Here is a 15044-nt window from a genome sequence, read left to right as displayed (position 1 = left end):
TTGTGCCTGGCACTAAATACAGTGCCGTCTCACCGGCCCACGTGCACCCTTCCAGGGCATCCAAATACCGCATCACTATCATTTAAAAACAGATTTGCTGTTTATTAGTGCAATACACAGATCCAGCTTTGGGAAAAGAAATCCTCTTTCCTTATCCACCTTAAACACCTGCTGCCGCCGCAAACCGAAGCCTCTTTAATACACAATCAGCAGAAGCTAAACGCGGCTAATGAAAGGCTATAAAGCGAGAGCCAGGCTGCGGCCCCAGCCGTATGTCGCCACATGTTCCGCACTTCAATCGTTATTACCGCCGAAGCTGCAGGGAGGGACCGAGCCCTCGCCGCAGGACGCGGCGGCGGCGGATGGAAGAGGCGTTCGGCCCCCGCGCACCGCGACTCGGCGGCGCTGCTCGCCGCCCGCGCGGGCTCCACAGGTCGCGGGGCTCCCGGCTGCTGCGGCACCGCAGCCTGAGCGCGGGGAGGGCCGCCCCCGCAGGGCGCCGCTTACCGATGCGCCGCACGTAGTGCTTTGCAGGAAGTTTCCACGCTCCCCGGTTTAATCCGCGCGAGGGGGGTCGGAGGGGAGCGCCAACGGGCCGAACGGCGATGGAAGGGGGCGGGCGGCGAGGAGGAGGCGGCGGCGGCCGCGTTTAATTTTTTAACGAGGGCGGCTCGAGCGGCACCCGGCGGGGTCGCGGCGCCGGGCGGCGAGGGGGAACGCGGCCGAGCCGCCCCCGCCGCCCGGGACTCCGCGCAGCCCCAGCGGCCGGAGCAGTGCCAGCCGTCGGGGCTCCCACCTGGGCTTCGGCCGGCCGGGCCCGGAGCTCCGCCGTCCGCCACCATGGGCAACGCGGAGGAGACGGGTCGGTAGCGCGGGCGGTTCGGCGGGGCCGGGCCGGGCGGGGCGGCGGGGCTGTGCCGGCGGGGCCGTGCCGGCGGCCGAGAGCCCCGGGCGGCGGGCGGCGCCCCGGGGGGAACGCGGAGCCGGAGAAAGTAGGGGCTGCGCGTGCAGCGGCGGGCAACGATTGCTCGGCGGGTGCTCGGTGTCCTGCGGTTCTCGTAGCCTGCATGCCCCAGGGAAACAGGTAGCGGTTTTCCACGTTCGCAAGTTAAGGGTGGCACCGGTGAACGTTTTATTTTCTTGCCTCTGTTATCTGGACCTTGGCCGCATATCCGTGAATTCACAGCACAATGCATAGCGCAGGGTCTCTTGTTCCTTGGAGACTCCAGGCTTGTCTATCTACTAAGGATAAAATCTCATTTCTGCAATTCATTGCTTGCCTGGAGGCTGCAAATGTCACTGCCCAGCTGCTGCTTCTCTGCAGGAGAATGCAGTTTATGTGGAAAAGTGTCGTTTCTACCCTGAATTACATGCTGCAAAAACACTGCATGTCGGGGGATGCTTTGATACACTCACACAAAAGTTAAATGTGCTCCATTTGCTGGGCATCGGTGCCCTGGCCTTCCCACCTTACACCCACCTGTCTGCCGCCTCAGAAACCTCACCCTGAGCAAGCAGTTTTCTCCCCAGCAATGTACAGAACACAGGCATGCAGCGTGTGCATGAATATGGCAGGTTGGCTGTGTGCTCAGAGCTGCTTCTGCAGCATTTCTGGCCATGCATTGTTAACTCAGTTTAGATCCCTTGGAAAATTCCAAATTCATGCTGATCTCTATTTCATTTGGTCTTCTTCGTTGATAATCTTCTTACCCTACCACCTCCTTTGCCCAATTCCTGAAATTCGGTTTCTTTGACCAAGTAGTTGAGCACAAAAATGACTCCTCTGAAACTCCCAGAAAATGCCAGTTTCTTTCCCTAAGCACACAAACACCTTTTCAAGTTACATTTGCTGTCGCTCAGAAATGTAGACCTTGGACTGAAACTATTTGAAGTGCCTTTAGAATGACCAGTGTCAGCAGCTGGACCTGTAGCACATCTAAAGGGAGAACAGATGGCAACTGATTTAGTGAATTCTGTAACACGCTCTAGTTTATGAACTGAGTTTTCAGGACCTGAGGCTTAATCCTGCCAATGGGATGAATGCTTCCAGTTTGAGCAGCTGTCAAAGGTACTCCTTTACACTACTGAGCCACTACAAAACAAAACAAAACCAAAAAATCACCAACCAAACCAGAACCCCAAGGGGGTTCTGTGAGAGAAAGGATGAAACTCAAAACATAAGGGAAATTCCTGCCTTTCTCAGGATAGTCCAGAATTATTTAATCTTCTCAGTGTCTCTCAAAACATGAGGATCTGAAAAAGGTGACCAAAGAGCTGGGACTGGGAATCTCAATCAACACCAAACACTGTCAGAGTTGGTCTGGAGATCCACTAGACTAGTAAGAGTTTCAACAGTTTTCTTCCAGCTGACTCTCCGTGCATAATGCCATGGTATTGCTGTTCATCCCACACATGTACAGCCAGCATCCCCAGCTCACACCTCCATTCCCCTTACCTTAATGGTCTCTGTGCCAAGCTATTTTCCTCATTGCTATTTTCTCTTAGACTCGCTGTTCCAGTCTCACAAGGGCCTCCTCCAATGGCCTTTCTACTCACAGCAAGATGTTAAGGAGCCTTTCTTTATGCCAGTGTTTTTATACGGGCAGTCAATCAAAGGATGAGTGGTCTTCACCTATAAAAAAGTCAGGAGACATCAGTCTGAAGCCAACCCCTACAAAATGACTCTGCAGATCCTAACTGATTTAATGCCTGTCCCCATCACATTGCCCTAGAGGTTATCTTCAAGAATTTTTGGATGCAGGCCATGTTAGTTAGCATTCACAGTCTTCTGACTCATGATTTGACACATACTCTGCAGCAACTGAAAGGATATCTGACTAACTGGGAGAGGACATCTAACCTGTATGCAGCACTGAAGTGTGAAAACAATGGAAGTGTACTCAAGGTCAATTTGGTACCACAGTTTTGGGGATATGTAATTAGAGCAGAATGTTCTGTGAACTTTAAAGCTTCAATTACAAGTTATGAAATTCAGGACAGGGGAAAGAAGCACACAAAGCCGTGTATTGGAGTTTCCCAGATCTCATTTCCCCAGGAAGAAAATACCCACTGTTTTCTCATGCAGCCATTTCAGACAAACTCTTGCCAAGTAAGACTAAGACAACCACTCCGTGTCAGTCAAACCTTGCAGAGATTTGTCCCACAGTGCCTGATAAACAAACAAATCCAACTAATTTAAGTGCATAACCTGCAAAATGAGTGTGACATTTCCCAGGATTCAGCTCCAATGTAGGGCTCCCCATGGCCATCCCTAAGATTTTTTCCATGTATCTTTCAAGATAGCAATTCTCTGCTGTTTTTTTCATTTGTTTTTAGTTTTGGTGTTGTTTTGTTTGGGTTATTTGATCTGGGGGGAGGTGTGAGCTCTGTCTTTCTCAGCATCTACATTTCATTTTCCCATACAAGCCTTTCATTTAGTTTTTATAATCCAGTGTCCTAGGAATTCTGGAAGGATAACTTTTCTTGACTGGCTCTTGTTCAAATCAACTGACTTCTGACACCAATTTGTGATATTTTTTCTGCACAAGGTCAGACTTACAGAAAAACTGGAAGGATAAACAATGAAAACCTGTGCAGCATGTGCTATTATATTTCCAGAAAGTAAATATTGATTACTGTTGACATTACTTCTCTTGTAGGCTATATCCAGATCTTTTCTTCAACTTAACAGGAATTAAAACAGTGTTGACCCAAAGGGCAGAATGTCATTCAAAAGAAGGATCACATACAGCTCTATAGAACAGACGGTTTGTGTGCTCTAGAAAATGTATACAGAAAGTAATAGAAAATCACACTATTTAATACCTATGTTGAGGATCAATGCATAAAGAGAAGAACAAAGAGTTGTGTCCCATCCTTTTCATCTTTGTTTTAAAGTTTTCATTCTTTAAGATGACACGTACAAAAATCCCACCAATTTCTGAAGTAAGAAAGGAGACATACACAACATAAAAGTTTTGCCTGTTTTGATATTCTCAGGAATACTAACTCTTGTTTTTACTTCTGTTGCTGTTAATTCTAGACTTAGTCAAGATATGGCTATAGTGCAGCATCGAGTAGAGATACTGGAGCTCTCTTTGAACTGGCTAGGGCAGGTACCAGTATCAGTGTAGTCATGGCAGCACAGAGCTTCCAGTGGCCTAATTACTCTGCCAAGAAATAAATGGATGCCTGGAAATCCCTGGGGAAGGAGGTGGTTGAATTGTTAACAAAGAGTTTTCCCCTGAGGCATGTTAGTTAAATAGGTGTTAACAAGAGCCAAAAATCTCCAAGCTCTAGCCTTAGAATAAAAATGCCTTTGTCCTTTGGTAGATATGTCCCAGGCCTTCCAATCTTCCTGCTGTCTATTGAGACTTAAGAGAGAGGGGATTTCAGTATCTGACAGAACACCCAAAATAAAGCAAAACAGCTTCCTCTGCCTCCCCTCCTGCCCCCCAACTTAAATCTATACATCAGATCACCTTAAAACTATAAAAACAAAAGTATTTCATGTCTGGAAATACACAAAAGTCTCCTGGTGGTGATGGCAGGGTGGGTCAATCCCCTGAGCTCAGCACATTCTAAGCTCATCTTGAAATGTCTGTGAAAATATTGAGACTGAGGAGAAAAAATAAATGAGAGTAAGACTTGGGGGAGGGAATTTGCATAATTTCTTCTTCCACTAATCTTTCCTCTCACACAAGAGAATATTGTGATTTCTGTTGTTTTTTTTTTGTTACATGAAGATGTACATACCGTATGCCCATATGTAAGACATATATACTGTGGGCACATGGCTGCAACATCACTACAGTGGCTCAAATGGTCAATTCAAACATATGTTTCAACAGTGTATGCCCCTAGGCACTCTTGGATCACATACGAGTGGCACCCACTGCATGGACGTGTGTAGAGGAAGGTAAAGGAGCAGTTCTACCAATATATTCACTTCCAATTCCTGCATAGCTCAAAATGGAGCCCAAGACTAGAATTGCACACACCATTTTATTTTGCAAGTCATACCTATTTATTTAGATTTCTAAGCTAAATTACATGACCAAAATTCATATTATTTGGCTGAAATTCCCTTTGAGATCAATATGAGTTTAAAGACTAGATTAAGGACTGAGGCAAAGCCATTCCAGAAAATGTATTAGTTTATCCAGGCGGATACCTTGTGAGTATTGTCTCATTAAAATCTGCAGACTTATGCCCAGTCTGACAAAATGCTATTTGCAACAGCCATGTGTGAGATTATTGTGTTGAGGAGATAGAACGCCAGAAAATTGTGAGTCTGCTGTTAGTAAGTGAATGGTACGTAGGAGCTGAAAGTTTCAATTTTATCACATTAACTTAAATGTGAAAAAAAAACAAAAACAACAGGACACTACAAAAATCCAAGCTGTTTTTGATTTCAAACTGTTCATATGCCACAGAGCTCAGACATACACACCCCATTTAGTAACTGATTTCACTTTTCTATGCAGGCAAAGAAGCAATAGAGGTGAAAATCCCACAGAGTCACCAAGATGTGATGTCCAATGATGAGCAGTAATTACTGCGGCAACACTTCAGCCAGCATGAGCGTCAGTGAAATGTCTGCCTTCCCTCTGACTTTGGAGCAAAAAACTGGTTTCGCCTTTGTGGGGATTTTGTGTGTTTTCTTAGGACTTCTAATTATCAGATGCTTCAAAATCTTGCTAGACCCCTACAGTAGTATGCCTTCTTCAACATGGGAAGATGAAGTCGAGGGGTTGGATAAAGGGACCTTTGAATATGCTCTTGCATGAAAAGTCACATGATATCCTGCCTTAAATTTGATGTTGATTTCATTTTGGAAACCAACTGTTGGTACATTTGTTACATATGCATACGTACATTTTGGAGATGTGTTGGTATCTGTGGCATTCATTTTGTTAAATAAATGTTTATTGCAAACTCAGAAGTAGCCCATTTGTATGTGTTATATTGCTGAGATGAGAGGAGAATCAACTGCTAACTCAATTCTTGCCTCTCAAGAAGAGAATGTGCTGTACTAATTACTGTTTGTAAGGAACCTGTACTTTGCAACTCCTGAGTGAAACATTTAAGTGGTCTCCTGCAAATAGTGCATACTTCTATTTCCTCCCACTCACCTGACAGTATGTCTTGATGGAACAGGTCTTCCTTCTATTCTACAGCAGTGGAAAGACAAATGGAACTAGTGGAAAGGAAACAAACATCATTAAAAATATTTTGTATTCTACACATGCAGTATTTCAAAGTACATTACCTACTCAGAAGTCCAGTAGGAATTAAGAACACCACAGTTCTACTCTCCCAATGTCAGGGAGTTAAAACCTTAAGGTGAAAGAGACCAAGTAAACATTATGCAACTAACCTGATAATCCTACTGAACTGGTCAAGGCGTGTCAATTTTTACTCTCCTTGGGTACAGAAGATCAGTCAGTTTAAACTGGAACTTCACCTGTTGTACTATTAGTTGCAATCTGTTCTGTCTGGTTAATAGCTCCCAGTAGTAATTAGACCAACTTGTCAAGGCAAACAGAGAGACACTCACACTGCACATACTCACTTGCGCCCAGGGTCCAAGAGCTACGTGCAAATCTTTGTACCCTCTGGCTCCTCTCCTCAGCTTTTTCTTTTCAGTGTGTTCCTACATCTGTGCACAGCGTATAATCTTGAATGTCAAATGGGAAAACTGGTCACAGGAAATCTTATCAAGACAGAAGAACTGACAGTGAAAGTGGAGACTAAAACCACAAGGTCACCCTCAAATACACAGCTGTTTAGCAAGTATGATAGTACTTGACAGAAATTCAATTTCACTTTTAAGAAAGTTGTCAACAAAATTTTAAGCACTGCCACCTTTGCTAAACAGCTCTCTTTGCAACAAGCAGTAAACACAGAAACTGGTTACAGAGATTGGTTGCTTTTGTACATAATACACATGCAAAATACATGTGGTTCCTTTTGCTGTGTATATTAGGCAGAGGCAGCCAGTGAAACAGTGAACCTCAAATGCCATTTGGAACATGAAATACCAGATTGCACAGGGAAGGACACAATCTCCTGTCTGAAGAACAATAGGTACAGGCAACACCTATCAGCACTGGCTTATCTAAATTATAAATAATTGTATGAATGTAAGAGCTTTAAAACTGCTTCAGAGTCTGCCAAAGGAAAAAGTGCCAGGCTCTCAGAGATTCAGTATATTGCATTTATCCTAGTTAATTTAACCATAAAACCAAAGGCAGATACTGATATGCCGTTTCACATGATCTGTTCTGCTAGATAGGATCATCCACTGCAGAGACCTGACACTGTCATTCTTTTTACATACACCTAATCAGCAAAGCTGAGCCCTGTGCTGTCAGGTTAGCATGCTGAAGATACTTAAGTTATCTGGGATAAATATAGTTCAGTTATCTCTAAACTGCATGGCAAGTACAGCAAACATACCTGAAGAACCCCACTACTTACTGACTTCTTCTGTTTTTGACCCTAATCTGTTGCTGAAAGCAACTACCAAATTTCCTTATGATTAAAAAGCTTTGCCATTTCTTTCTTGTCTTCCCTGTATCCCTGAAAAACATCAGTGTCAACCTTCCCAGAAGAAATGCACAAAACCTAATTTTTCAAAGGCTTTCCTTAAGTATGCAGAGTAAAACTTTGAGCAGGGCTAGGAGTAATTAGCTCAAAACCACATGTGGGACAAGGAAACCCACCAGCGTCTCTTAAAGAGCACAGGAGGGATCCCAGTGACTTCACGGAGCCTCTTGTGCATAAATGCACTCTGAGCATTTTATAAATTCTTGCTATCTGCACTACAACATATGCACGGCTGAAAAATAAGATTATGATCTGTGCACAGCATTGGACATAGCGGGGAGGGAAATGGAGATAACAGAAGTATTTTTGGGCCCCATTGGAAATTTTGCAATACCATAAAGCCAGTAATTGTAATGGATAGGTACATTTGCTGGTTAATAGTTAACAAGCTAGAATGCTTCTCTAAATCACCATCTAGAAATGTTTTGAAAGTAAGGGATTGGACAGTTTATTCAATATATTAAGCAGAAGAAAAATCTGACCAATAAGGCACAGTCTGAAACACTTAAAAGTGAGGGACATGCTGTATGCATGAATAAAAGAAGCAGCTTGTCCTTCCCAAAAAACACAAGGTTGAGTGGCAAGTTAAATTGCCATCCTGAATAAGGTAAATCTGATAATTTTTGAATAATGATAGAATATTAAATGTAAAATTAATGGCAAGTAACAGTCGAGAGACTTCTGGAAATACACTGTGAAAAACATCAAGTATTATTTTCAAGAACAGCAGAAAGGTAAGAAGTTTTATTTTCCTAACCAGACAGTAACATTATGGAAATAAGACAGTGATATTACAGTTATTTTATTTGGTAGCAAAAGTCTCATTGCCATCAAATAATTGTGATTTCACTCAGTCATGGGGACAGAAACAAACTTAATTTCACTGACCTTAGTGACAAAAGATTTGTTTTCACTCTTTCATGCCTGAAGATGAAACACATTCTTACAATTTTAAAAGGTTGAAGGAATACTGTGATGAGAAATGTGTAATTATGGTAATAATAACAATGCGGATCATCCAAAAGCAGAAGTGAAAGGAATTCAATAAATGTAACGCATTGCTGTGAAACTTACAAAATGTTAAGCAGGAAAAGTAACAGAAATATGAGAGGGTTGTAAAGTGCTTGCATTTCAGGGAGGTTACAGCAGATTATCATTTATAGCTGATGGAAGAAGGGAGGAAATACGCCTTAGCTGTACCTCACACTGAAGTTGGAGGACATCTGATTATCTGTTCTTCAAATTATCATTTTGATACACGATTTTAGACAAAAATACACATTGCCAAGGTCTAAATATCAACACAGTGTTTTATCTTGCAGTGCCAGAGCCAAATGCATTTCACAAAATCATAGAAAATTTTAAATTGGAAGCAATATCTTGAGGGTTCCTAGTCCAACCTCTTGCTGAAAGTACAAAATTCTAAAAGAATTATTCTAATGGGCTTGTTTACCCAGATTTTCAGTTCACATATTATTTTTATAGATATATTTTGTTTTTAGAGCTTTCTGCTATTATGCAAACTTGCAAATTTTCAATATCTAAATAGGCTTTTAGTTAGTTTTAGTCAGAACAGGCCGAAACTGTTAGACCCAGACTCCTATTGAATTATACAGGTCAATACAATCACACTCCTGTGTCTCCTTTGAAAAACGTTTGAAAACATATACATTGCCATTGCTTTCTATATAATCTGAGTTTCTCGCAAACAACAGGTGATGCATGCCACTCCAGGGCCATGTAGGCCATCCCACATGCTGCAGTGATACTTAACCAATTAAAGGCCTTAAATATTAGCACCCCTTTTGTTCTTGGGGTTTTTGTTTATTTATTTGCTTGTTTTTGAGGGATCTGAATGGAAAAGTGGAGGTGGGAAGCAGATAGTGCAGGTATTACGTTTTACAGGCTGCCATTCAGAGGGACCTAGACAGGCTAGGCAAATGAGCCAACAGGAATCTCCTGACATTCACCAAGGACAAATGCAAGTCCTGCACCTGGGACAGCAATCGCCTGCATTGTAGGGGATGGGACCTCACTGGCAGGTAGCAGCACCGCAGGCAGTGACTGATGAGCCTGCACAGTCAGCAACATGCCCTGAGAGCAATGAAAGCAGTGTCCTGGGCTGTTTTAACAGGACCATAGCTGGCAGACCAAGAGCAGTGATCATTCCCCTCTTTTACACACTCATCAATCTGTACCTGAAAGCCAGCTTCTAGGCTTGTTTACCTGTCCCCTGCAATTCCCCATGTAAGAGAGAACCTAGAAAACCTGCACACATCACATGGGGAGCTTCTAGCATAGTCGGGGGCAGGAACATAAAGAAACTGGGCTTGTTTAGCCAGAAGAAAATGTATTAATGTATTGCGCAGCCCCAGTACCTATGGAGAGGTTACCGACAAGGCACACCAAGGCTCCTCCTGAAGTACACAGCAGGAGAGTGAGAGGTGATGGTCGTGAAGTAATGCACAGAAGCTTCTAACTGGGTACACATGAAAAAATCACGACAGGACAAGTGAGTATTAGAATAGCTGCCATCAGTTCTGGAATTTATCCTTGCAGGACAGGATTGAGAGACTTGACTGATGACAGTATTAAGAGGCCTGATTTACATTCAGTGTTCAGTCTGCTTTGAGCAGGATACTGGACTAAATAAAACTTTTAAACTCCTAATCTGTGGGATTCTATGACTTGCTACACTTTCTATCAAACTCTCTTAAAGGGTGTCTTGAGTGTACAAGTGTAAAACAGTAAAATTCTATGAACCTTTCAATGCTAAAACTACTGTTAATATTTCTCAATAATTAATATTTCAGCATAGATTTATACTTCAGCTATTTAGTTTGGCAAACCTAGTGCTATTTTTGCATGTGGCTCAGCTGTTGATCTATTTTTTCATATGTCATTAATTTTATTCACATAGAAAATAAATGAATTGCAGTGTATTAATTCTCTGCTTATAAACTGTTGCCACTCTGGAATGGTTGAAACTTGAAGTCTAACTTTTGTAACTAATTTAAAAAAGCGCGTTTGATTCAAGATTTTTAGGCCAATGTACTTATATACAATGTACAATGGACTGTGGGAGAATTATGATGCCATATGTAAGTGGAACATAAACAGTAGATGGACTTCACGTAATTCTCGACTGCCTACACTTCCACAGGCTTCAGTTCAAAATTTGCCTTATTAAGAAAAGTACTGTATCTGAAATACAATTTCAAGCACTTACAATCTGATCAATAGCCCATTTTATTAAGATAGAAAAATCCCCACAAATTTCGTCTTTGATGGGACTACTGATTATTTGACACGATGACAGTCTCATAGAAGAGGGAAATTTTTTTTTTGGAAAATTTACCTTACTGTGCAAGTTAACAGAAATGTTTTACTCATAAATGTTTGTAATGGCAGAACCACAGTGGACAAATTTAGGAAGATTGCTTAGGAAGCTTATTACTTTAAGAACAACGACTTCATCTGTAACAGCACTAGCCCTTTATTGCAGCTAGAAGAGTGGTACCTGCAGCCACAGAAGATCAGAAGACTCAGTGACCTAAGTCTGTCCCATTCCTGAAGATGTCAATGAATAATTCTCCAAATGTATTCTTGGATCCAAATGCAAATCGGTTTCAAGTTAACATAATTAATGAAAGCCATGACAGCAACGAAGCATCCCAAGAGGATGTGGGCTCTGACCCACCACATTATGAAGAAACATCTTTTACTGAGGAAGCACACAACAGGCTGAGAATCAGTTACAGACCTGGAAAAAGAGAATTATATGACAATTTTCTTCAAAATGGGGAGAAAACAGAAGCCAGTTTACATCCCTGTGATACTCACCATAAAATGTATTATCTACAAACTTTTGGCCATAACACCATGGATCCAGTTCCTAAAATTGATTATTATCGAAACACTGGCAGTGTCAGTGGGAATAAGCTCAACAGACCAAGCTTATTAGAAATTCATGAACAACTGGCAAAGGTAAGTGAAAAGGAAACACTCGATTTTTCTCTGTTCCATTTCCAGGCTGTTAATTCTGTTTATTAATATGAAAAGGTCCTTAAATTCGTGGATCTTGCCCAAGACAAAAGTACAACTAATCACCATATTTCCTATGGTAGCTGCAGTATGTTTTCTGCCCTATGACCTGCTTAAAGCAAATATTTTTATTAAATGCAGATAGCAATGAACTCGATTAGCAGAAAATCATAGCTTAATCTTCTCTAAAAATGTAAAACTACCATATTTCTTCTGTTTCACTTAAGATGGCAGACGATGAATATCAACCCGTAATTTAAACAAATTACACAATTCACATTTATTCCAAATTTAAATTTAACATCAATGCGTAACAAAGTTTCACAAACTCCTGAATTTTGTATTCACTAAAATATATAGCTACAGCTATTATAAAATGTATTATGAGCAATAAAAGCAATTTCAACCAGTCAGAAATCAAAGCACTTCCTGTTTATTGCAGTAACCATTCAGATAGCAAGATGGAATCAAGAACACACATGGAAAAAGAGAAAAGTATACAACAATTTTCAGGTACCAATTCAGTGAATGAATTCTGTCCTTGGTCATTGTACCAATGATTTTGGGAAAAATCTGAAGAGTCTCTGGAATGACCACATATAAAGTATTCATCGAAGAATAATCTGGCTGAATTGCTTCTAACCTATCATGAAGCTCGTCAGCTTTTAGGTTTGTCACCTTCTATACCTTCTTACCAGAAGAAAATACAGTGGTCACATATAATCTTTGGGGTTTGCAGATTCAAAATTTCCACTGCAAATAATTTGATAAGCTAGCAACATCAGATATCAGATTTCAGAATTTCAGTACCATGTGTGATCCTGCCTCAGGAAAATTCACCTATCTATAGAGCTTTTAAGGCTCAAACTCCAAACTCCAGGAATCAGCTCCATGCAAAATAGCGTGGAAAACTGTTAAGGAACAACTAGATCAAGCACTTTGAAACAATTAAACTATTCAAAAATCTACTGCTAAGCATTACTGGAATAACTGCAATACTCAACTGACTTTGATGAAATCAGATTCTTTCCCCTTGAGCTATAATAATAAATTCTTCATAAAAAAGCAGAGGAGAGACCCCAGGATACTCCCACTTACAGAACTAAAATCAAACCTTTCTTGAGTTTCTTTTGTGCGCTTGTCAGGACAGGGCTGGAAAGAGATCACCACTATATTCAAACACACTGAAAATGTCAATGGGCAGACAAAAAAACAAGCAAACAACTAACAAACAACCCACCACTCACTCTTTTTCCGTGTCAGGCAATACTGAAATGACAGATCTCCATAGAAAAAAAACGCTCTCATTACCTATCCACTGTCTTTTACATACTTCTGAGGTCTGAATAATTCTGATAAGCATCTATTTTTTGGTCCAGATCTTACTCAAACTCTATTTCTTTGGAGATTCACCTGTCCTAAATAGGATCAATAAAAATAAATGAAATGAAGCAGAAAAATACTAGGAAAATTAGGACCTTATTCTATAGTATCCGTTTAAGACAGCTAAATGTCTACAGTCCCACTTTTTTAAGGTCTCCACAAACCTGCATAAAATGGTTTACATAGAAAGGAGAAACAAGTTACCTGAGTAATCACTTATATTTCCATAAATGAATGCAAAGTGGATGTGAATAGGGGTGAATATGAATTCTGCTCTGCCAGATGTGCAGATGAGTAAGTGCTACTCAAGGAACTAAACACATTTCCATGCTCAAAAGAAACTTCCTGTTACAGAAATAATTTACATCAATGGTAGGCAGGTAGAGAGAAAAATAGTGTATTTTGGCTCTGAACACAGTGCTAAACGAACTTGTACTGAACATGAGCATATTAAGGGATTTTCAGTTTTGAACACTACCAGAAAATTCAGGTTTTTTGCTATTGGGTATCTCATTTGGGCTAGCAGATTGGTTTGTTTGTTTTAAATGAACAGACAAATTGCTTGGGCTTTGTTACAACTTTCACTGAGAGAAGGTTAAAAAGAAGGCATCTTCCATTCTAGAATAAAATGAATGGAAAATTGCTTCACGGGTTGGGACTGCAAGGGATGAGAAAAGAGCATCGTCTAGCTCACTTGTCCCCATACTTTTTCTATTATCTATTATCCAGCTTACAGAAGAAGAATCTTATGCTTCTCACAGTACAAAGGTGAATGTCAGAGGTAATGAGATTTTTGTTATGCTGGCAATCTGCTGTGCCCATATGTGCAGTGAGGCCCTGGTTTGAGAATCACTGGCCACAGCACTGGAACAAACAACCCACCATTAGCATGGCTGAAGTCCATTCCTGACTGTCCTACAGACTCATTTTGTGACCTTGGACTGACAGACCTTTGTGGTGTTTTCAAGATAGCACTGAACAGGATAGTTCCTAAGATAGAAGAAATTCAGCAGCTGCCAGGTTAAAAAGTACAGGGATATTACAATAGTGGCTCTGTTTCTGGAAACAGTGTAGGAGGAGGTGGCAGGCACTACCAGACGTACCATTTGCTTGTGCGTACCAAAGTGCTCTGAGGTCTGCCTTAAATTTCAAGAGAGATTCCATAAAAATCTAGCTTGCTAATGTTTTTGCTAAGCGCTTCAGGATTTCCCCATGAAAAGCACCACAGAAAGAAAAATGCAATCAAAGGTAATTTAGGCATTCTGAAGAATAAATAAACCTGAGATCACCAAAGAATAGCTTAGTAGAGATGAGCACTACGATAGTATGAAAAAACTGAGCTCATACTAACAGGCGAGAGCAGTATGTGCAGCTGAACCTGTAGCAGGCTCTCCAGCAATCCCGAAGGAGAGGATGAAATGCCACAGTGCGTGTGGTGGGGCTTAGACTAATATCCCAGGATGCACATCTAGAGATGATGCTTTAATCCTTTTTTCTTTACACCGAAGTCTGGATTTACCACACCATACCCCAAGGCAATTCCTTCTCTCCCCAGCTTTTTTGAAACTGAAATTGTTGAAGACAGCTGTCTTGTCAAAAACCAATGCCAAATTTTGATAAGAAATTGCATGTATTTGACTTCAGATTTCTAAACATCACATAAACATTCCCATTGTGCTTTGATGCTGCCTTAACTTCAGAAGATAAATATTAATATTTAATACATTTTAATATGCAATTTTTCAATGTCGGAATCTAAGGCAGGCTGAAAGGAACTTCAGATATCTAGTTCCCACACCGCTGGAATCAAATGTGCATCCTCTTTTAGCAAGATATGTCAGCTTTTGCACATATTAAGCCACAAAACACCAATTAAATCCCTAAAAAATAGTCCAAGTGCTATTTCACAGCTGATGGATGGTGATAATTACTTGGGCTTAATATTTGTCCTACATAAAAAATGATCTAACCTTTCTTCATCTTGGTTATTCTCCACACTTGTTATG

At 41.1% G+C, this 15044-nt stretch overlaps 2 protein-coding genes across 3 annotated transcripts in view; both read left to right on the top strand.

Moving 5' to 3' along the window:
* Positions 1-5540: 5540 nt before the first annotated feature.
* Positions 5541-5789, top strand: CTXN2 (cortexin 2; the record flags this gene model as incomplete). Its single annotated transcript, XM_079540707.1, has 1 exon — positions 5541-5789. One exon carries the CDS (start codon positions 5541-5543, stop codon positions 5787-5789), a length of 249 nt encoding a protein of 82 aa, XP_079396833.1.
* Positions 5790-11187: 5398 nt separating this feature from the next.
* The window catches only part of SLC12A1 (solute carrier family 12 member 1), a gene marked incomplete at both ends in the record, with an annotated part of 44623 nt that continues 40766 nt past the window's right edge, over positions 11188-15044 (top strand). For both annotated transcript variants that reach the window (XM_079541021.1, XM_079541020.1), the window contains one exon: positions 11188-11598. In XM_079541021.1, the coding sequence (XP_079397147.1) occupies positions 11188-11598 (411 nt within the window). The remainder of the gene's footprint in view (positions 11599-15044) is intronic.

Source organism: Tetrao urogallus (assembly GCF_951394365.1).
Source record: "Tetrao urogallus genome assembly, chromosome: 11".
In the NCBI taxonomy this organism is placed as follows: domain Eukaryota; kingdom Metazoa; phylum Chordata; class Aves; order Galliformes; family Phasianidae; genus Tetrao; species Tetrao urogallus.
This window is presented reverse-complemented; position numbering and strand designations above follow the sequence as displayed.